The sequence below is a fragment of the Phaethon lepturus genome, unplaced genomic scaffold (genome assembly GCF_000687285.1).
Source record: "Phaethon lepturus isolate BGI_N335 unplaced genomic scaffold, ASM68728v1 scaffold17760, whole genome shotgun sequence".
Taxonomy (NCBI): domain Eukaryota; kingdom Metazoa; phylum Chordata; class Aves; order Phaethontiformes; family Phaethontidae; genus Phaethon; species Phaethon lepturus.
In genome coordinates this window covers 50,594-74,279 of record NW_010512796.1, presented here as the reverse complement: position 1 = coordinate 74,279, position 23,686 = coordinate 50,594, and the positions used below count along the sequence as shown (strand labels likewise).

General features: G+C 42.5%; 1 protein-coding gene across 3 annotated transcripts in view; it reads left to right on the top strand.

Moving 5' to 3' along the window:
- Positions 1–23,686, top strand: part of KIAA1217 (KIAA1217 ortholog) — a 100,314-nt gene that overhangs the window by 43,300 nt on the left and 33,328 nt on the right. For 2 of the 3 annotated variants that reach the window (XM_010288282.1, XM_010288275.1), the window contains exons 1-3: positions 4,622–5,454; positions 14,144–14,196; positions 21,253–21,413. In XM_010288282.1, the coding sequence (XP_010286584.1) occupies positions 4,622–5,454; positions 14,144–14,196; positions 21,253–21,413 (1,047 nt within the window). Of the gene's footprint in view, positions 1–4,621; positions 5,455–13,598; positions 13,704–14,143; positions 14,197–21,252; positions 21,414–23,686 lie in introns of those variants that run through there. The other variant, XM_010288268.1, reaches the window with a different exon arrangement.

Genomic DNA, 23,686 nt, shown 5'->3' with positions numbered 1-23,686 from the left:
TTGTACAACTAGCCCAAAAGTAAAGCTGTCAATTTATTTTTATGAGGAATAAACAAACTAATGGATTGTATTGTTGTTGGATTTGGGGTTCTTAATTAATTAAGTCCTTCCTGATTAGAAAAGTGAAGGATTGCCTCACTTTTTAGGGGATTTTCTTCTGGTGAGTAAGTTCCATAAAAGGTCTCTTTCCAGACACATTAATTTATCAGTTTGTATCAGTACTTAGCGTTTCCGTAGCTTTTTCATCAAAGACTCTCCAAGCTCTCGGTAAAATTCTTTGCGGGTGTCCTCTGTTTACTGTTGGGTGAGCCAGCGTGAGGAGCATAGGTGCAGTTTCCTCAGGGAAACACAGGGTGTCAACAGGAGAGTAAGAAAAGTAATAGCTTCACATGCCTGAGAGGTGATTAATGGAGTCTGCTGGGGACTCTGGGGTGTCTCCGAGAGTGTGTATGGGTAAGCTGCATCTAGGGAACATGCTCCATGTAGGTATTTTGGCAGGCTGAAATCCTTGGGGCAAAGCCAGTTGCTATGTTCTCTGTTGATGTAGAGGAGGCCTGGGAGAGCAATGGGAAGGGCTGCCAGGTCAGAAACTCTGGCCCACTTTTCCCTTTGCCCGCGTTTTGCCATGAGATGTTAGCAGATTATGGCGTGAGTCAGGCTGTACCTCTGGTACCCAGCTGTGTGGTGAGGTGAAGGGTTGGTGTGGTGCCGATGAATCAGTGGTGTGCTTAGTGCTAGCTGGCATTGCCCTGGTGTGCGTGCGGACACGGCTCCACGTGCCTTGTCTGGTGTGCGCCGCAGGTGCAAATGATGTGTTGAAGGCAACTGGAGAGAGAGAAGTAAGGATGTTTTTTTCATTGTGAGATGCCCATGTTGGGACAGACCACAAGAGTGACCTATAAGGTAGGACAGTTGTAACAAATTTAGAATAAAGATCAGCATAGTGTAGTATTAGTCCTGGTGATGGATGACAAGAGAGACTGGATCGAACTGCAGAAATCACTAGCAGTTGAACGACTGTAACTGCAGTTTGCTTTTTGCCATCCATAAGGCTTGTGATACCATGACTCTGTCCTTTCAGTGCTATTTGAGAGGCCAGGAGCTGGCGCAAGCTTTGTATTCTGCTCTACACAGAGACACTGGGTCTGCTTACCCTTAATGTGAGCCACCAGCAGCAAGAGTCTTTGTAAGGTCATCTATTTGGGTGGGTGGATAGCTGGCTTGCTGCCTTTCTGCATATAGTCATAGTCAAAATATAGCAAGTTATTGAGTATGCCAACTAGTTTTGAAATAAAGAACATAACTGGTTTTATATGAAGTTCACTCTTTAGTATATAGAGACACTCTTCAGCGTCTCTATTATTCTGTTTAAAAAAAAAATTCAAATCTGTATGTTAATAGACTTAAATGTTTTTAGACTGACCAAAAACCTCCACAGATGTTTAAACATGGTGTGATCTTTTTTACTACAGAAAGTGAAAAATTCTCAGTGATGTCTTTTCTCTTCAAATGTTTTATACAGATATTGTTACTAGCCATTTGCCATATTTTAACCTAAGGATTGACAAGACAAGTTTCTATCTCAAGGATGTAAAGTCTACAGGCAGTAAGAATAAGGAAGAGCTATGTGCTAAAGAAAACCACACCCTCAGGCAAAGGTACTACATGCCTGCAGTCAAAAAGCACATGATCCTGTGCTTGCACTAAAAAATAGTCTTCCTTTTGCCCTCAAAGCAATTGACTGTGGTAGCACCTAGTATTTAGAGGCTCAGAAAGGCCCAATATCCTCTTTCTCTGTCCCCGAGTCATGCAGTTGAAGTCCAAGAACACATGGCTCAAGACAGCCTGCATATTAGAGTACGTTTTCCTTGAGTAACATGGGAGTTTTGTGGTGGAGGACAAAAGAAGAAGAACAGCACAGAAAGTAGGGTATATATGAGAGAGAGTAGTGTGCCTTGACTATCACACAAAAGATGTATAGAAGAGAAGCAAGGAGAGACCATCATTCACATTTTTACAGTTGCCATTAGCAAAGAATCTGGAGATTTTGGAGAAGAGAGAGAAGAGGAAAGAGAGAGTATTGACCAGGTGGCAGAAGACACTGTAACCCAGCTGGTAAGGCTGCCTGGCTCCCGAGCACCAGCTCATGTCCCTGCCCTGGGCACCTGCCCTGGGCACCCTGGACTCTGTGTCTCCGACTACTCTCCCCTTCTGCACGCTCCACCCAGGGGCTGAGTCATGGCTTAAAATAGAAAGTGAGCTTTTTCAGGAAGGGGTTGTCTGCCCAGGCGTTAGTGCCCTGCCCAGCCTAATGGGGTCTTGATTCAGGCTGTGTACTCCAAATGCTATTTTAAAGCAGAAGTAAATAGCATTATATATGTCAGTACTCTGACACAGGGTTTTGAGCAATAGCTCAGGCCCATATTTGAACTCCTCATGTCCATCTTAACATATGGCAATACGTTAAGGTGGAAAATAGGAATTTTTCTTTGACAGGTTTCTTAGACTTATGAGAAATGAATAAGCATATACAGGAATACGAAGTCCAGAAGTTAGGGGAAATTAAACCTGTTGCTTTCAAAGCTTCCCATGGAAATTTTATCCTCTGTACAAGGTAATATGGAATTTTCCTGTCACTGCAACCCTGCATATCCCAGTGCCTATGGTTTCTGTGCCAGATACTATTGCATCTGTTGTAGCTTTAGCTGAAGAAACTAAACAGGGCATGGTATAGCTTGTACAATAGAAACCAAGGAGGATTTTCTTTCTCTGGGCTCTTCTCTCAGTGCAAAATGACTATGGCTGCCTATCCCTGGAGGCATGATCCCAAAGCCGCTCAGAGTCAGTAGGAGTCCTTTTGTTCTCCTGGCCCAGGTCCAGAGTCTGAACACACAATGCAGCTCAGTATGTCACAGTGTTTCTTCAAGCCGATAGAAAACTATGTTGAACGCCCACTGATAATTTTATTAATACTATTTCATTATATTTTATTTTCAATTCCAGACTACAGTAATTCTCTGTGTAAATGAAAAAAATTATCCCATGTTCCCCTTTGGCTGGATGGCTTTTGTCTGGCTCATTTATGACCCACCCCAGCACGCTCCTTTGTTCTGTTACATTTATTTGTTATTGCTGCTGCCACAATCAGGTTATCTCCTTTCTTCTTTCTGATACCTGATACTCCACACTTTTGATCTTTGGCCCTGGGGAACGTCATTTGTAATTCCCAAGTGAGGAGCCTGCTGTGATGAGAACAGCTATTGTTTATATACCGCCGTTGCAGTTCCCTTACCAGTGGAAAAACCTGTGGTGGGGCAGGAATATAATATAATTTCTTGCTTCATCAGCCGTGGATCACTGTAACTGCAGTGAATCCAGTCATATTGTCAAATCAAAGAGTGAGAAGGGAGAAAAATGGTGAAGATTTCAGATTGGCAACTTCCACTGCACTGAGCATGTGCTGCGTAACTTCAGGAACATGTAGTTGGGCTTGATGAAACTTGACTTTCTACAATCCCTTGGAAGTGATAGGGTAACTGAAATTGCCAAAACAAATTTTAGAAGCTGTGACTTTTTTCTTATGTAGTTGATGGAACCCAGCTGACTTTTTCATCTTCCTGTTTATCCACCTTACCCTAACAACACCAGAGCAGGCACATGATGCTTGCTAGAGGGAGAATTTCTCCTGTGTCTGTCATTGACAGTGTTAAGCCATCTACAGAGCTCATTGCTGGGCAGAGTGAGATGCTACAGACTCAGAAGCACATGTATTCATTACAGGTTTTTTTGCCAACGCCTTAGTTAACCAAGCACTGGTACATTGGTATGGAAGTTTTCCCTGTCTTGTCTTTGCTTGCTCATTCCTTACTGCTGGCAGTTGATGCTGCTGCTTATGAAACTATGATCAAATATTCGGTGACTTTTTGCACGCATGCTCCACAGACTGTCTGAAGCTCAGTTATCTTTGGTTGCAATGAAGGAAACCCATGGCACATGTTTTATAGGGGCTAACTGTTTTCATGCAAATTGAGTGTCTTACAGCCAATAAATATTTGTGTGTATTGTTCTTCTATGTTCTTTTGTGTATCCTTTGTGTAACAAAGACCACATCAAATCATTAGCAAAAAGCTAAATCCCACATTGAAACAAATGGCCAATTGGTTGTAATATTTATTTTTCTTTTCTAAGGACTTCAGGCCTATTTGTGATGCCAGAGCATCACCATTTTCCTCCTGGTTTGGAATTGGTGAACTGTAGCCTGTGTGTCTGATCAATAAACTGTTTAAGTCTGTCACTGGCTACACGTACTTTGAAACCCCTGATTTCAGCTTCAGTAACTGTGAATATCAGATCAGGGTAAGATGGTATTTGTGTAAGTAAAAGCACTTTTAAAACTCTCATATTCCTTTTACATGCAGCCCACTTTATTGCTGTTTATAGGTGTTACTTTCTTTAGGCACTGAGGTCCCAAAGTGTTTTATTTATGGATGTGACAATTTATTTGGTCTTGAGGGTTTATTTTTTTCCCCTTTTTCAAGCTGTAGATGCCAAGGTTGTGACAACCCACATCATGTTTTGCTCATTCAGTAATTTTATATCTTATTTTTCCTTTTCTTTCCAGATGCAGAGGGAAATTGCTTATACGGGCCGAGATGGCCCAAGTGCTTCCCGCCCCGGCTCTGCCACGCACCCTCCGCACACGATGCCCAGCTCTCCGCCCTCCACCCCGGTGCCCCACTCCATGCCTCCCTCTCCGTCCAGGATTCCCTATGGTGGGGGACGGCCCATGGGTGTGCCCGGCAACGCCACCATCCCCAGGGACCGGCTCTCCAGTGTGCCAGCCTCACGCTCGATATCGCCCAGCCCAAGCGCCATTTTGGAGAGACGGGACGTGAAGCCAGATGAGGACATGAGTAACAAAAACCTTGCCCTGATCCGAAATGAAGGTCTGTACGGTGACCCCTACTTGTTTCACGAGGGGAGGATGAGTGTGGCTGCACCCCACTCCGGACACCCCCTTGATGTCCCCGATCACTTTGTAGCTTACCATCGCAGTGCCATGAGGTCATCAAGCACTTACTGCAACCCCTCTATGCAGCCCGAAATACTGGAGCAGTCCTTGTACAGACAAAAGTCACGAAAGTACCCGGAGAGCCACTTGCCCACTCTCGGCTCTAAGACGCCTCCAGCGTCACCCCACAGGGTCGCTGACATGAGAATGATCGATATTCATCCTCACCATAGTGCTCACATTCCCCCCCACACCATCCAGCCTGACAGGTCTTCCCCCAGCCGCCAGTCCTTCAAAAAGGAGCCGGGACCGCCTGTGTTTGTGGACGCGAAAGCACGGAGTGCCCTCGGCCTTCCAGGCATGGCCGAAGTGGCGCCCTCCCCAGTTGACAAGCAGGCTTTTGGCTATGGGTCACCTGTGATGCCCAAGGACAAGGAGACAAGGTAAGGCAGAGCTGGGGCTTAATTTATGCAAATGGAAAACGTTCCTAATCTGTGCATCTTGTGTCGTTTAACACCCAGGGGACAATGTGATGTGTAGGAGGCTGCTGCACTGGGCTGCAGCGTTTATTAGCCGTCTGTCAAGGTAGTTAGTAATTTAGAGGAGATGCGGCACCACCCATTATTAATCCAAAAGTATTGTCAACCCAGAATGAATCCCTACTTACTTTCATTTGTGTAAATTTCAGTCATTGGAAAAAATATAATAAAATACAATGATTAACTATGATTTTTCTTTCCAGACAACCAGATCATGTTACAAGAACAAATGATGTTCTGTTCCTGCTAATAAGGGAATATATTTCACCCTTATTAAGAATGACACTCTGATATTACAATTTTGGTTCTTTATGGAGTGGAGCTTTCTCATCTAGTGTTAGGAAATGGGAAGAATTTATCATTACTGTCTTATCTCCTGTAAAACATGAATTTGCATTAAAATAGGACAGTTGTTTGTAATACTGTTCCTTGAGGGGAGACTGCTGAGAAGAGCAAGTCTGTCCCAGCGATGAAATTGAAACGCAAATGCTGTTGCCAATGATTTTTCCATCATCACAAATAGTTGGTGACCTGACTGTTGTTAACTTTTGTGCACTGACAATTATGACAATGATCTCTCCTGTCTTTTTAAGGACCAGATTTACACAAAGGTCTGTGAAGGCTTCTCCTGCCATAGACCCTGCCCTAGGAGAGAAAAATCATTATGCTGCCAGTTGCTTGCTCTGTATTTGTATGAGTTGTGCTAATCCGTAGAGTATTGTTTATGCTGTTAACTTTTATAAAGCTCTTTAGGGAAGTGAAGATGAATAGCTGGAAAATGCTGAGCTCACAGAGGCCAAAGGTAACTGCTGACTGCCTTAACCACTGGGGAGATACAGAGCTTCGTACAGCCCCCAAACCTCCCTTCCACCTGAGCAACTTGCTTAACAACTAGTTGCCTCTGACCATGCTTAGCCAGAAAAAAGAATGTGTTGTGAAGTCCATTGGTGGGGAGAAAATGGAAGACAGAAGAAAACCAGCCATCCACAAAAATTACAGGCTTATAGCTCTGTAGTTACATTGACACAAGGATATGAGTTAGGGCATGTTGCAATCTAGGGTCAGTGAAACCTGATTTGTATCTATTTCCAAGAAAAAGATGCAGGTACCTGAAATTTCATTTCAAGCTTCCATTATTACAACTAGAAAATAATTTGAACTATATTTGCCAATTCTAATCCAAGAGAGAGCTTGCGGATCAAAAATTTTACAAGGTTCATGTTGCGGGGTTGAAAATAAGGGAAGACACCAACAACTTCTCAACTTTCCAGTCTGTGTGACTTTCTCTCTCCTCTCTGGGCATGTCATGTGTTCATTCAGCTACAGAGACAGGCACAAGGCTGTGTATTTGTGAATATATAAAGAACGACTATACAGACAGTTCTGCAGGCTCTTAAGGCGAGCTTTGCACCAAGAGTTTTAGTTCTGGTCCCAGAATATATTTACACTGATGAAAATAGCATTTGCATAATTACACTTCCAAATAAATACATGACCTTAAAATTCAGCATGGTGTGTATTAGCCACATGGCACTGAAAAAAAATCATTCTGAAAGCTGCCCTTATGGGTTGTGTTTTAAAAAATAATTGTAAATGCCAAAAGCAATTAATGCAAATTGATTTGTTTTCTAACCACTGCAATATTAAGAATTGGGTTTGAGTTCTACAGATACAAAATGCTCTAAGCCTTATTTCACCTTTGTAATAATTTCAAAAACTTTGAAAGCAAACAGTGTTGAGATTGTACTAAGCTAAACAAGGAACACTAAGGATATTCAGGCTGAGGTGCTCTTTTTCTGCTTCAGCAGGGGCTGAGCTGTTACAAGGTTTTTATGAGCACCTGAATGAGGATGTATAGAATGGCAGAAAAGTATCCTGCACCTTCTTGTGTAGGACTTACCCATAAGCAGTTCTGCTGGGTTTGCTTCTGTGAGTAAGAATGTTTTTTGAGATTGGAGATCTGGGGCTAAGTTTATCTTCTTCCAGGTGTGGTAGAAATGAGGTGTGTGCTGCTCTGTCGTGCACATTATCCACTTGCTGGTGACTGTGCAAAGAGCCTAAAACCAGGCCACGGAAAGCGAATGGTGGTGTGTTCGGTCAGCCTGCATGCAGACGGTGTCAGCTGTGGGGGGGTAGCAGCAAAAGGGCAGATGGAGTATGTTAGCCTTGGGGGTACTGAGGAGGGAGGTCGTCTGCATTTGTGCACTGTGACAAGACAGACTCCCCGTCCTGACTTATTCAGAAGTGGGTTAAGGATCCTGCAAGCATTAAACCCATCATCTTAGCACTGTTCCTTCAGTCCCTAGTGGACTGTGCTGAGAACAGAGAAAACACCTCTTCTGCCATCTCTATGTGGAAATTACCTTAAAGTAGCACTGTCACAACCTCAGGACAATGCATAGTTTAAGTGTAAGTCAGAGAAAAGATTAAAATGGATAGTGACAATGCCAGAAGTTAAACTGAATCTCTCTTCCCCTGTTAATTCTCCTTCAATTTTTCCAGTCCAGGGCTGAAGTAGGATATGCATGTGCTTTATCAGAATATGTTGGGTACTTATAGCAGATCAGACCTCTCATTGACCATATTCTGGTTTTGTTGAAGAAAATGGGTTCATTACCTTTGGAATGTTAACTGCAGCAGACTTGGGTCTACAAAAGATGAAAACCGGTATTTCAGATCTCTTCTTTAGGAGTTTCCCATTTAGTTTTGCATTGCGGAAGTCAGTTTCATCAAGCCTGTTATTTAAGCTAGAGCTGAGGGGGATTTAATTGCTTCATGTAATTCTTTCTTGTATCTGTTTTACCTCGGGTATTTTCAAGGTAGCTACTTCTGTGGTATAAAGCATGGAATAAATTCTCACAGTAATTAATTTACCAGGAGCATTCCATATAAAGCTCTTTTACAATAGTGAGAAGAAACAAGTTCATGGAGATTTAAAAAAATAAAATATGCTAGTATTCATATGCACGAAAACTTTAGAAGTTGTAGCAGGGTGCATTAGTTCATCTTCAGGGGGTCATCATCCCTTAAATCTGAGGTTTACAGGAAGAATGAGGAAATTTTTGTGAGTGAGTATAAGTTGTTTAAACAGTGATTTGCTATCATATTTTTGGATGGCCCATTCATGTAGTTATGGTGGACAGTTCTGGAAGTTACTACAGGCAAAGCAAATGTTTAAATGTTGATAAACTGGAAAAGAAGCTGTTTACCCAAAAGTGCATTAAATTAAATGCCATTTAAATTACATTCTTTGCATTTAAAACACACGTTGTGTTGCAAAATTCTAGGTTATTTGATAGTGCTGAATAAGTATATAATAAATGCTGCTACTCACTAAAATACAATCTTTAGAATACCAAGATAGACCTATACAAAGTTTTTCCTCCAAAAGCATTTCAGGAGTGTACTGTGGTTCTCTTCTGCCTGAACACAACTTTTGTCCTCTTCTTTTTATGCCACATTAGTGAGAAAAGATGATGGTGGAATTGAGCAAAAAATGTGATCACATTCATGATTTGTGGCTTGCAGTTCAAGGCTAAAGTGTAATGACCACATGTAGGTTATTGGATATTGTTCCCATCACAAAACCACTTTATTGTTTGATATGTTAAAGTGTGGATGGACTTGCTGTGCATTAGGAAAAAAATGGTTATGCTCTGTAAAGCTGTGGACAGTGGGAGACTTCATCAGCAATGCACTGAGAATTGTGTAAGAAGGGTGGACTTAGCAGATATACCCTCTCAGACACTTTCCACAGGGCCAAAATTGCATCTTAATTTCTGAAAGATGTTGAATAACCAGGCAGAAAAAGATGAACGCAGGTGACCAACAGAGCATGGAGGAAAGGTAAACTGTGCTTCGGCTTCCTTCTGTTGAGGGAACTGTGCATAGGAAGATGAGATGCAGGCTCTTGGATAAGAGTTGTCAAATAGTATCACAGCTGGCAGTACTTCAGAGCTTCCCTTTTCCCTTTAGCATCAAGCTGTAGAAAGTTTGAATTTAACTTTATTTTTAGAAGATTGAAATATTCACCTGTGTGTATGTTTCCCTTGGGAGAAAAGTACAGAAGAGTTCTGCTGCTCTTTGCTTCACACTCTTCCAGGATATTCCCTCTGATGTTTTGAGGGGACTTTGGGGTAAAGTCTGACTGTGCCACTTTCACGTGCTTCTAGGAAAGCCATTGGGAAAGACAACCTACTCCTGTTTCCTATTTTTTCCCAGTGAGATGAGAAAGTTTCTAACGACATGTTTCTCTCATCGGGTAATATAGAAAGAAATGTATTTTTCCCTGTCTCTGATCCTCCTTTTGATTACTATACAGACTTCACTCAGGGTTTAACTATAAAATATGAAGTCACTGAAAATCTTTCTCCAGGATAGTGTGCCAATTAGTTCATGGTGTCGGATGGTATTTGAGTATGTCTGTTATGGATGATGCACTGCACAGCCTGGGATTGGGCAGGAACAGTTACACAGCCCACTTCTAGTTTGTGTCTGTGTGAAGTAACTTCTCAGCGATGAATGAATATTAAAGATGTCCCCAGGAAAGGGAAGGAACATGCAAGTCACACTTAAATAGCATCACAGTGAGAAGTGGGCACCAATTCAGCAACACGCTGTAGCCTGCTTGGGATTACTTCCAGTTAGTTGCAGTAGAGGGAATGACATGAAACCTCTGTGAGACTGTGAGGAGGAAATCTGGTGATGAAATCTGATGTCTCAGTACACAGATCCTGGAGAAGCAAGGGCTGGTTTTGCTTCTGCTGAATGTGGGGAGCGAGATGCTGAGGCAGGGCCCGAGTGCCCAGATGTACCTGGGGCTGGCTGGTATCAGGCTGCCGGGGGAGCAGGGCTGGCGAGCGGCTTGTGCCTGCTTTGCTGGCCAAGGTCTGTGAGAAGCCAAAGCCAAGTCTGACTGAGAGGCCGGCTGGAGCTGGGAGTCACTTCTGACCTTGCTCCCTCCTTTCCTCCCCCACTGTGCTACCACCTCTGACTCTCCCAGCATTCACAGGAAAACAATGCGAAACAATGCCCTTCCGTGCTCAGGCTGATAAAATAGCCATTTCTTTCCCAACTGCTGTAGAAGGGACCCTCCCTGCTCTTCCTGGGTGGTGGAGAGATGCAGATTTATCTGGGAAATTAATCTGGGAACAGAGACGGGGTTTGTCCTTCTTGTGCTACCACCGCTGGCAAAGAGGCACCACTGCATTTTGTTCTGCCTGCCCCTCTCTCCTAGTGCAGTCCCCCCTCTACGGCCTGCCCCATACCTGGGGGCCCTGGCCTGCCCCTTGTCACCAGAGTGCCGGCCTGTCCTGTGCCCTGGGGACCCTGGTCTGCCCCACGTCACCAGAGTGCCAGCCTGCCCCGTGCTGTGGGGACCTCGGCCTGCCCAACCCAAGCGACCTCGGGCTGCCTGGTGCAGGAAGGGATGGCAGGGCAGGCTGTTCCCCCCACCTTCCCTCTCCACTGCAGGGAGCACTGCGAGAGGTAGAGAATACAGTCTTGCAAACCAAAAATGTACAACTGTCACGACACTGCCGGCATCCTTGATTGATAGACTCCGGCCTGGCAGAGGCTGAGGAAAGCATTCATTTTCTCCCTCTGGCACCGAGGTTGTTCCAGCCCTTCACAGGGAAGCTGGAGGGCATGGGGTGGCTGCAGAGCCTCTCCCTGCTCCTCTGGGGCCATGCAGCAGGCAGCAAGACTGGGCCACAAGCCCTCCAGCCACGTCAGCCCAGGGCATGGCCCTGCCACTGGGCTGGCCGCAACCCTCCCTGCCCGCGCTGGAGCACGCTGCCTCCCACCACCATCAGTCAGACCGCCAGGTCTCCGAAAATCAGGTCGTTTTATTTAATGCCTAACAGGCGCCTCCTTTCAGACACCTGTTTTTGAAATGTTTGGTGCTGATGGCCATAACGAGTCTGGGTATTGCAATGAAACGGTTACAGGAAAAATCCTGCCTTGTCTTTAATGGAGTAACTCCAGAGCACATGTAGATTCTTCACATTCTTAATGCTTTTACCATATGAAAAATAATGTGCTCTGTGCAAATGATTCCAGTATTTCATTCGTTTTTCATCATCTCCTATCTCTGGAACATCCCTCTCCTTTTTAACAACATATTTTCCTAGATTTCATGGCAAAGGACAAGATCAGCTTTGTGTTGCCATAATCTCTTTTGAAGCAGAAAATTGTTTCCAGATTATCGAATGTGGGGTGGAAAAAACATCATATTTATGAATTGGTAAAACAGATAGACTTTCAATTGAGTTTAGTTCCAGGAAGGGTTTATGATGATTATCTGGGAAAAAAAATGTTTTCATTATTAAGTGTCAAAAATGCTGCATTAAAGTTTGTTAGAATATATTTATCCCAGGCTTTTAGTACTTGTTTTTGTTCCAAAGGTTACTGTAGCCTGAACCAGTTTCTTATTTTAAAACTTACAATAGTGAAAATTCTGTAACATATTTTTTGGTTTGAAATGAATTAGGTCAGATTCACTAGTCTTCTCATCACCATTCAAAATACCTTTCAACATGAAGACAGAAAAGTAAGACGCACACGCTCTATTAAATTGCAGTAAGAACATGTCTGCCGGCTGGAGATGTCTCCATGTCTCTTCTTCCCTCCTTGTGTCTGTTAGCATCTCATTACTTGTTTTGCTACCCTGTTTTCTCAATGTCTGGGTGTATTGGAGTTGCTCCTGGCTATGGTATCTGCGTGCTATCCCAGCAAACCTCATTTCATTCCCTGAATGTGAATGAAATAATTAGTCTGGATAATCTGGCTGGCTACAAGCTGGGCTGGTTACTTGCTTTGTATCATGTCAGCTTGCTTTTGCCTGGTATTGGTACCTACATTTGAGTTTCTGTGGCCCTTATTTATTGGCATTATTGCTTTGGCCACCAAATGGCAACCGGAGCTGAGGGTGGCTGGATGGCCCCTGCAGCAGGCCGAGTCTGGGGCTGCATGTGTCTGTCCCATCTTCTTTCATCAGTCATCACTGCTGGTCTTAGTCACTTGCTTTTTGAGAAGTTTTGTTCCCAGTCATCTTCCAAAAATCACAGCCCACTGTTAGGATTTGCTTTTGTGTGTGTCCCCAGTCACTTAACTGCTGGCGTATAGGGATGCATTTTCAGAAGGTCCTGTCCCTATTGATGTGTGTCTGTGTTGTGATGTGTCATTGACATATAGGCATGTGAAAGTAGACACCTGTGTGAGCAAAGGGCTGTTCTGGACCCCTCTGAGGAAGTCACCTGGTACCTGACTAATACATGCACAAATGTTAACCTTCTTATCCCAAAAAAGTCAGTGTTGTTTAGTGGCCTTGGGCACCTATGGAAAACACTGACCATACTTACTACAGTTCTTCTTCATCTCTTTTCTTCTGCTTTTTAGGAATTTCTAAGGATATGTGCATAAAATCGAATCTGTTTTACGTTAATGTTGCTGTACAGTCTGCTTTTGGTGTCCTGAGCCTGGTCTGTCACATTGCTGTGCTTTCCAAAGTGGACAGTTGCGATGTCAGGTGCAAAGGATTTGGGCTGGGAAGTAGTCAGCTTGGGCAGATTAAATGCTTTGCAGACAAAATTCCTGAGTTTGGGGAAAGTAAAAATAGTAACAACAAGAAGTGTAAAGTCTTTAATCCTGAAACCTTATACACAGGAAAAACTACTGGCCCAGTGTAAGTGAAAGACAAAAAATATATGTAATGCTGAGAAAAAATATTTTCACTGGTTCCAAGAGCCATTAACGGATTGTTTTAGGTGCCTGTCTCATGAGATCATTAGAAGTTTATTATCTGGGTGGTTGTTTGGTTTGTTCTTTTTTAACCAAGCAGATATCTTTTTTATTGTCTGTTACCATGCAAAAGCTGTCCAAACCGAGATCCGGTAAGCTGCTGCAACAAGGTATATGCAAACTGGTACCCATGGGCCTTTGCACAAACTCTGTAGTGTCTTTCCAATCCTGTGGTAATCATTCACCTAGAAAAACAAGTCTGAAAGCAAATATATCTGGCTTTAACAAACGGTTCTCTTGTCTTACAGAGAGAGGATACAAGCCATGGAGAAACAGATTGCCAGTTTAACTGGTCTTGTTCAGTCTGCGCTTTTTAAAGGGCCAAATACAAGTAATAGCAAAGATGCTTCTAGGTAAAAAAAGAATTCATTAAATCTGTTTCTCTGTAATGATTTTAGTCATCAATCAACAAAAATAATAATATTTGAATGTAATAGTAAAAAAACACTGAATGCTCAATCATTTTAAAATATCTTTATCATCCCCATGAGAATGCTAGGCAGAGAGGAAGAATATGCCAAATGATAGATGGAGATTAACTGCATTACTCTTCTTTGTGTTAAAAAGAATTAATGTAGCTACATCTCTGTACTTTGCTACTGCTTAAACTCCATTCCTTGCTTAACTTGTATTAAAAGCTGATTTAAAAAAAAAAACAACTGACAAACTACTGGTGATTTAAATTAAAAAAATATATATGCTAGACAAGGCCATTTAAGTTGCTGATTATAAACTTCACTACGATTTTGTTGTTAGTAAGTTAAAATTATGATTTTTTCTTTTTATTACTTAGTGAGAAGATGATGTTGAAAGTTGTGTCCAGCAAGAGCAGCATTGACACTGCAGGTAAGATAATTCACTTTTAATGTACAAATTATTCATGTGTATGAATAGCTCCAACATTACTACCATCCCAACTTATGGAAATGTCAAATTTCCTTAAATTCCCATAGCTGTACTGTCAGAACTGAAGTTCAAGTTCAGGATATGAGAGTTGCTCACATCTTTGTTAAAGAGAGGAATTTCTGATAGGTTGAGGTGGTCTTTGGAATGAATTTCACACCTGTGCTGGATGGTTTAAATGAGATACAGAGTCTCTGCATATGGTGAATTTTCCAGTGACTCATCCCGCCTGTAGTATATATCTGTCACTAACCCCAGATGTATCCGAATTGCTGTAGAAGGCTAAATATTTCATTCCTATTCTGGTCACCTGAACTTTTCTCTAAGGTTCTTCTGTCAGTAGGAAGCTATGGATGTAATCACAGAATCCCAGAATCATTAAGGTTGGAAAAGACATTTAAGATCGTCAAGTCCAACCATCAACCCAACACCACCAAGCCCACTAAACCATATCCTGAAGTGGCACTAAAGAATTTAGTAGTCAGCAAAATAGCACTTTCCCTAATTAAGCCATATTGTTCTGTTATTAATTATTAGCATGCAGCTAAACTGTTTTGAGCAAGCATCAGTTATGAAGCCAATAAGAACTGGTCTTATTTTAGCTTCCCACTTGGAGAGCTGTTAAGTGTTTAAAAGATGGAGTTAAGGCTGTTGTGAGAGAAAATCTCCATGTGATTGGAGCTCTTTGTGTATGGGCTGCTGCTGGAGATGTCTGCAGGGTGTGCTTGTGTTTATATGCCTCCTCTTCACCCTTTGTCATGCACTGAATGCAAATAAAGGCAGTTCCCTGCTTCCTGGTAATGCTGTTCCCACAGGGAGGTCTGTGTTCCGGCAGGTAGTAAACCACACACATTTATTAGCAAATCTACTATGCTTTTAACTAGCCTTTCTGTTGGAGCTGTTAGTTCACGTTCAGGATTCCTGTTTATCTGGAATTGCAGTACGTCCTTCTAACCGACAGAAACCAAACCAGACCTGGAAATTATCAAGCATATGCAAGAGCAAGCGAGCTGAAGTTCTGGTGCTGGAGCTTTGCTCCCAAGCCACTCTCTGGTCCCCTTCCAACTCTTCCCTTCCTGCTGGCCCAGGATGGGGAGAGCGATACATCAGGCTGTGAAGAAATAAGTTGTAATTTATCAGTTTCAGACAACTTACTGAAAAGTCTATCATTTTTCAAAACAGCCTCAAAATGCTCTTAGGCATTTCCTTATTTCAATGTCATTATACACTGAGAATTTATGGTATTTCCCTCTTCCACTGGCCTTGTCTCATACAAAGTACTTATGAAACCACCAAAATCTGCACACACGTTGCCTTTTTTCCTCTTTGTATTGTATTGCTGTTCAGCCTTTCTGCTTTCCCTGTGTTTGTACTAATTCAGAGAAGTACTTTGCAGGGAGCACTGAGTTGGAGATCCTGATCTAAGTGGGCCTTGCTTTGAGTGAGAGTTTGCACCAGATGACCTCCAGAGGCCCTTTCAACCTAAATTATTCAGTGATTTGTGTGTGTGTGTGAATGTGCTCTCAATGAAATAAGAAATGAAATAATATTCATTGGGGAAACAGCCCTACACAAAGCACAGCTAGGGATTCCTTGGTGTGGGAGTCATGCCCAGCCCACCAGAATAGCGTGGTTCATCTGACCAGCAGCCGTTTCCTGGCACTGTTGTTCTCAAAGACTCCTCACCTTGTCATATGACAGAAGGCCTGTCCCTGAAATGGCAAAATTACGTGTAACAACTGCATGTCCAAGCATGGTGGGGCAGAGGGGTGTGTGTGTGTAATTTACTGTCAAAAGACCAGATCAGCATCTGTCACGTACTGACAGAAACATTGACTTTGTCACATGGTGATGCCCATATCCAGCATGTGAGTAAGGATACCAGCATCCAGGTTGTGCAATAGATGCCTTTCTGATCACTGGGAAGATGGGGATAGAGCAGTGGGGCCAGTCATGCAGCCAGCTGTCTGCAAGGATCTCTATCAGTGCTGTAAAGTATAGTTGTAACTCCAGCATCTGCACCCCTAAATCCTGTCCTTCCAGCATGACTCAGACACAAAATTAAACTGTAGCTGGTAAGAGAAACAAGGTGTGATACTCACCCCAATATACTACAATATTTTAACTCACATCAGCTATTATTGAAGACTGCTGTATAATAGAATAGTCCTGTATAACAGAATATTCCTGTATAATAGAATATTTTGCTTTTGCAACTGCTTTTGAAATTGCATGTGACAGAGTCTAATAAGTCAATGCCTTCCCTGCTTACTTGAAAATTAAGCAATCTGCCAGAATATGCTACCAAATGTTTCTACTATGTCTAAATACGCTTGGTTTTAAATGTGCCAGCAGCGTCTAGAAACACTTTTGCTGACCGCTGTTTTGTTCTTCAATTCACCCCAATCCTTATTAAGTATAGCCATTTAGAAAGTTGACTCTCTTAGTATACAATTCCACTTGACAACTGTGCACTAAGATACCAGTTTTAGCAATTTCAAAATCTATTTTAAAGAAAAAGTGGTATAAAATGTTGATTGAGCAGTCCTTTCTAGAGCACTGGTAAGCAGAAACTTGAATTGCTTCCCATCCTGAACAATAAAACATCTGTGCAGGATAAAATTGGCTCATCAATGTTGAACCAACATTGTATTTTATAGTATGTGTTCCAATGATAGGAGACTTTCATGCAAAAAATAGAGAACTAGCTCACTTGGGAAGGGAAAGAACCCAAATTTTCTAAATCCTAGATAACTCTATATAGCTTGATTGTGAATACTCTAATGTTTCACATAATCCACATTGTTGTATTTAACATGTTTTTGCTTTGACAGTCTGTAGTGGATTCTTTAGCCTCAAATATTAAAGAGCCTAAACAAAAATGTTTTTTCACTGGGAAAATGAGCCTGTAACGGTCATGCTTGTCTACATTTCTTATGTTTTATTGGTTTAGGATCAGTTCTTTCATGGGTTCAAAGAGCAATAACCTTCCACAGACTGGCTGTGTCTCTTCTACTAATATTAGGAGAAATCCCATGACTGAATCCTTATAACCTTCTTCAGTTCGTCAAAAGTGAATGACATCGGGGGCTCTTTGCTTAGGAACAACATGTCACTTTAGAAACAAACCATACTAGGAAGAGTATCCTTGAGATTGCTAACAAATATGCTGAGAAATGCTCACCTTTTCTGTCATATTTTGTTCATTAAGTGGTGAGATTGATAGATTAAATCCTGAATTTATTGATTAAATTGAGATCAGTTGTATCACAGATCACCAAAAAAAGCAATAGTTCTTTGCTGGTTGCTGCCTTATTGGAAGAGGAAGAAGGACATTTCAGTATTTCCTGAAAAGGGAATAAGGAGTACGTCTTCCTGCACTAACACCACCAGTGCAAACCAAAAGAGGGAGATGGCAGCAGGGAGAAGTATTACACATGTAGCACTCAGATTTGATTCCTCACACTTTGTGAACTGTCTTGTCATCTCTGCGTATCTGTGTGCCTTTTTCACATGCGTGACTCTTGCTGTGATGATCTGTGAATTAAAACATTGGCCACATCTGCTTGCTTACCTCAGATTCAAATATAGATAATGCCAGACTTTGAACTCTGTCAGCATTTGCAGGTAAAACATGATCCTGAATTCATTTGGGATCAATGAGGTGAAGTTGCACACTAATATATATAGAATATTCTACTCTTTTAAGGGTGTTTTAGTGCCTGGCCATAACAGCTTGTTAATGATGGAATTGCAACCGTAACATTGTATTTGCCTATTTCTTTAGTGGATTCTAACTGGATGGAAAGAGAACTAAGTAACTGTCACGTGTCTCCCCAAATGATGCTTGAAAATGTGTGGCTCTTTAATAAGGATATGAGTAATTTGTGAAGAAACATTGCTGGGTGTTTTCTGATGGCCTTTTTTCCTAGCCTGCTTCAGAAAAAAATCTTAGCATTTTAGAAAGAAAAATAAAATCTAGAAAACAGAAGGAGAACAGTGTCTTTGCAACCATAGCAAAGGTCAAGTGTCAGAGAGTGGAAGTTGTGTTCCTTACTTTCCTGAGTCTGGGCAAATAGCAAACCTTTCCCCTTTCTGCACATCAGTTCTCTTTGTACTTTAAAAATAGCAGCCTAGTTTCATTAGCCTTTGTAAAAAAAGCTAACATTTGTTTTTTGTCCAGAGTATTAGGGAATTCTGGAGGGTTTTTGCATTCAGGCCCCCTTACCTAGCTCCAGCAAGGGTTTATTTAAAAAGCTGAGAGCCAACACTGTTTCTTTCCCTTCAATCCATCTGGCTGTACATCTAATTGCAAAGCTGCAGCCTGGGACTATTTCCAAAAGCGAGCTGTACTCCCTAGATGAAGCAGCCCCTCATTCAGCTGCCCTGTTATTCCTTTTAGATGAAAATCTCTGAGAAATCAGTTGGTGATCCTTACTGCGCTCCCATGCTCACTTGGCGCCTGTGGTGTTTCACACCCTCCAAAGTCCCACATCATGCTTCACAGGCTCTGAGCACACTCCGCAGCAGGGACGCCATGGCAGCTGAGGGTACCTAACGGTGAGAAGAGGTGGCCAAGGCAGCAGAAGAGGAGAGCTGCTTTGTGGGGAGTCAGAGACATTTATTGTTACAGAAGCATATCACAGTCCATCTACACTAAAAGGAAAGCAGGCACCCCTTCCTGAGAAAATATGTGAATTGATTGGGGTCCAGCATGGAGGGGGAGAGACTGGTGGGGATTCATGCCTTGGCTGCATCATCACAGGGCCGGGGGCTGAGGTTTTGGAGCTTTTGCTTAAGGCAAAGCATAGCAGAAAGGTAGATGTGCTTTCAAAAATAGTTCAGATTTGTGGCTAGGGATCAGAACTCTTGGAGTCTTACCCACATTTTTCAGACTCTCTGGTAGTTTCTGTCTGTAGGGTTTATGAACTAAATACCCTTTTCTTTAAAAAAAATGCAACAAATAGCACATGTGGGAGGGAAATAGATGCTTGACTGTAGGAAGAACTGCAGTGTACGTATAGACAGGTGAGTATTAACGTATACTAGACTGAAGCATGGAATGAGTACAGAATGGCAGTGAACAAGGACTGTTTATTTCTTGAGCATTGCTTTCTGTTAAGCAGCTCTTTGAAAGTCAAGAGAACATTGAATCAAACTGGAGTATAGCAAAAATGTGCAGCAGCTTGCTCAGAAGTGAAAAGTGCTGTTGTTGAAGCACTGAGCAGATCTAGCTGGAGCACATTTAGGTAAGATAGAGCATTACAATGGCCAGCACCGGGCTAGAACAGCTTTTTGTCTGAGCATGTCTCCGTAGCCTATGGCATGGCACACCATATATAGCATGGGTGCAGCCAGAGGGCCCTGTACTTTTACTGATAGGAATTGCAAACATAAGTAAAGCAAGAAATGTAATTCTTCAGAAACCTTTTAGCCTATTTTTAAAGAAGAATAGTCTGGCATAATTTCCATCCTTTAAAAATGCTTTGCCCTGATGAATTTTGCAAAGGCTACGTTTGAGATATACACACCTGTTGGCAAAAGAATAACAATTTGTTGTTATGCTAAGCTGTTCTCACTCAGGCACATTTGGAGACTTTACTAGTTGAAAAGACTATCAGGGATGAGAAGGTGGGGATAAAACTTACCACTCTTGGGTTCATAATCATTCTAGCCAGAATAACGTGTAATGCCCTTTGGTGCACTGAAAATTTGCCTTCAATAGGCAAAGCAAGGCTCGCAACACTAGTTTCTGCTTGGTTTCTTTTAACTTGATAGAATGTGTGCTTGTGGGAACAAATGATGACCAAAGTCCCTGTGCAGATCCATTGATGAGTTATTTTTGGTTTCCTCAGATTTTTTTATTCATAGAGAAGGAAGAAAATGAAGTGTGGAATGACATAATGCAATAGTTCAGGGAGCAGCAGCCGGCTGAGCCATCTGAGCCTGAGGGACAAGGTGGATCTGGTACTGTGATCAGAAGAGTATGCAGGGCTACATAGTGCTGGACTTAGAAAATGAAGTGTGTCCTACTGACAGTCTGTCATTTTGCCTGTTGGCGGTGGGGAGGGGAAGGGACACATTAGAAAGAAAATTTGAAGAATATGGGTGTGTAAGCACAAATTGCCAGAAGTAGCTATAACAACTGTTAGCTGATGAGCTGGAATTTGCTAGTGCCCTGTAAATAAAGCTTCTTGCCAGGTAGTTGAGACTGAAAAGTACAAGCTTGACGTGGATGCTGTGTAGAGAAACAGCATTATTTAATGAAGAAAGTCTTATGAGGACACTGACAGTTATTCTCAGAGTATGGCTCAGCTCACTTCCTTGTGTTATGCTGTATTCCCTTGTAAATGCAGTCCTGAATAAATGACAGACTAAAGGGGAGTGGGTCGATGCCACATGGCTGGAGAGCAGTTCTCTGCCACACCATCATTTCATTTCTCTTCTCCTATTTTCATGCTTTAGCTATTGGAGGCAGCTGATAGAAGTAATGCAATTGTACTTCAAGCAGCAAGGCAAGATTCTCCATAGGAACCTTTTCCCCACACTTGGCAGTTTGAATCTCTCTCCAGTGATAATTAATCAACAAATACGCAGTTCAGGAGTCCTGTGAATTTACATCAACTTGGTCTTGGATGGCTCCTGGGAGGAGAATCCTGAAGCTACTTTCAGCACCGATTTGATTTGCTTCTGTTTTGTGTAATCTGCAGTTATAACTTATTATCCTGTCTCTACTACATGTGGTAGGAAGCAGTCTTGTGGTAATGCAGTGCTCAGATATGGCTGAGGTTCCAGCACAGATACACTCTGTTATTGTACGTCTTCCCTCAAAATATACTGGATAAGAAGGTGCCAGTCCCCTGTTAATACTGAGCATTGGCAGCTGTAATTTTCTTTTCTTGTCCATCTGTGTGAAATACATGTGGATTCAGTGGGCAGAGGATTCATGTTTGCACCTTCTTTACTGGTGAGCTCAACCTGTGCTGCTGCTTATTGCAGGTGCTGCTAGTCTATCTGGGGGCAAGAATGCATTGGGAACTTTGGAGTCAGCTGTCATGCACTACCCTGTTGGAGCCCCATCAATGCAAGTCAGTCTGCATGGTATGAAACGCAATGTGTCGGATCTGCGGCTGCAGCTGCATCAGATGAAGCAGCTACAGGTATGCTTATCTGGGTAATGCCAGGAAAGTGGGTTGCCAGCAAATGCCCTTTTCCTTCCTGCCTGCCTGCCTGCCTCCCTCCCTCTCCCTCTCTCCCTCTTTCTCTCTCATACTTTTTGTGCAGGAGTGATTCTCAGTAGCAAAGTTTTAGCAAAGAGAAGATCCAAGTATTACAGACACAAAAGCTTATTCTGCTCTGGCATACGCCACTTGCATAGTCCTAGAGGTATGAGAATTAGGTCAGTTTAACTACTGCTGCTCAGCAATTGAGAAATAACTTCATTTCTAGCTTCGTTTGATGACTTTAGACATTAAAGCAGTATTTATATTACAGTAATACCAAGTCTGTGATTACAGTTTGGACCCTGCTATGTGCTGTATAAACATGTTGGAAGAGCCATGTTCCTGCTCCATACTGTTTACAGTTGAGACAGTTTTTAAGTTCGTGAATAAACAATTTTGATGCCAGGAAACCCAAATGTAGCTGAGGATCAGTAGATATGCATTAAGCCAGAATTTGAGTCCTGTATTTACAGAATCTAGAAGAACAGACAACTTGAGCAGCAAGGAAAATAGATATTTCAAAAGCTGCTGCAAAGGTTTGTTGTGCCCTACTTTTATGTACATTTTACCAGTACCTTCCTAACACCCATCAATACCTCAAAACCTGCAAGAAACAGTAAGAACAATGAAGAGTTAACCAAAATGTTCTGTTGACACATACCGTCATACTGCAAATGCAAATATATGCTGCTCATCTCAGAGACTGTGAAAATAAGCGTATGCAGCTGTACAGGTCTTCAGCCCTTCACTTAATTGGAAACTGAAGATCACTGTGTATTGTCTCAGAAGATGTAAAAGGAGGTAAAGCAATTTCTTGTAAGACAAAGTAGACAGCAGGGGAAACTTCAGTACTCTGCCAGTCCTCCTTGCCTGGAAAGTGACATCACATGTTTGGTATTGTAGGGCTGCAGCTACTGCTATTATGACCAGGGTGGTTTTGAATATGGGAATGGTACTATGTCAATCTTCATTGATTTGCTGATTAATTTTACAACAGAATAATGATAATACAGGTCAGAATTCAGAGCATGTTTTGCCTTCACTTCCTTAACTAAAGGAAATTGAATTATGAACCAGTCACGAGGCAAAGGAGCAGAACAGTGAGGTAAACATCAGGGTAAAAAAAATGTGGCCAAGACTGAAGATGCTGTGGCAAGGTCCTGTGCTCAGTTTGCTGGTAACGGTTGTGCCAGCCAGGGGACCTCTGCCTGTGATACAGCACCCATGTATTTACATTTTCAGTTTAGGATGAGTATGTTTATAGAATCATATAATTGTTTAAGCTGGAAAAGACCTTTAAGATCATCAAGTCCAACCGTTAACCTAGCACTGCCAAGTCCACCATTAAACCATGTCCCTAAGCACTACATCTACATGGCTGTTAAATACCTCCAGGGATTGTGACTCAACTGCTTCCCTGGGCAGCCTGTTCCAATGCTTGACAACCCTTTCAGTGAAGAAATTTTTCCTAATATCCAATCTAAAACTCTCCATATGTTCCTGTAGCAAATGTATCTTTCAAAACCTGTTCCCAGCAGTGCTGCCTACATGCCGGCCATCATGGTCCCATCTAATTTTGAGACTCTGGCTTGGGTTCTCTGCTCTGGCACATTATGTACAAGTGCATATTCCTCCACATTTGTGCCACAAACCACTGCAGCCCCTCTGTCCTATAAGCCCATGTGCCAAACGCAGCTCTTGGCAAACGCCTGCGGTCTGGCCACCAGCTGTGCTTAGCCTGTGGCCTCGTAAAGTGGGATGGAGGTTGCAGTGCTGCGCTGGAGGCAGTGAGCGCATCGTTCTCACAGGGCCTGCTCACCGAGGAGGTGGCATTTCCCCAGCTGCACCTTGTCTCCATGGCCTGCCCAGGGTGGTAACCTTGCTTTTGATCAGATATAGCATTATGGCACACAGGAGTGAAGAAACTTGTACCATCTGCACAAATCAATGCTGCCAAGGAAGTCTTGAGAAGCAAAAAAGGACATATCCTGAGAGTGGTCATTAACTCTGGCTGGTTTCCCTTATTTCAGAAATGATAGCGAATTTGGTGCATCGTGCCAGTAGGAAGTGGGCAAATTTGTGATAGTCGGATGGAAGAACCTGTAGCTCAAGGGAAACTTTGGTATATTACGTATAAATTACATTCATGAGAGTGAGTTTTTGTCATGGCTTTCCTGAATGGGTGGAATTATTTTGAAAAAGAACTTACA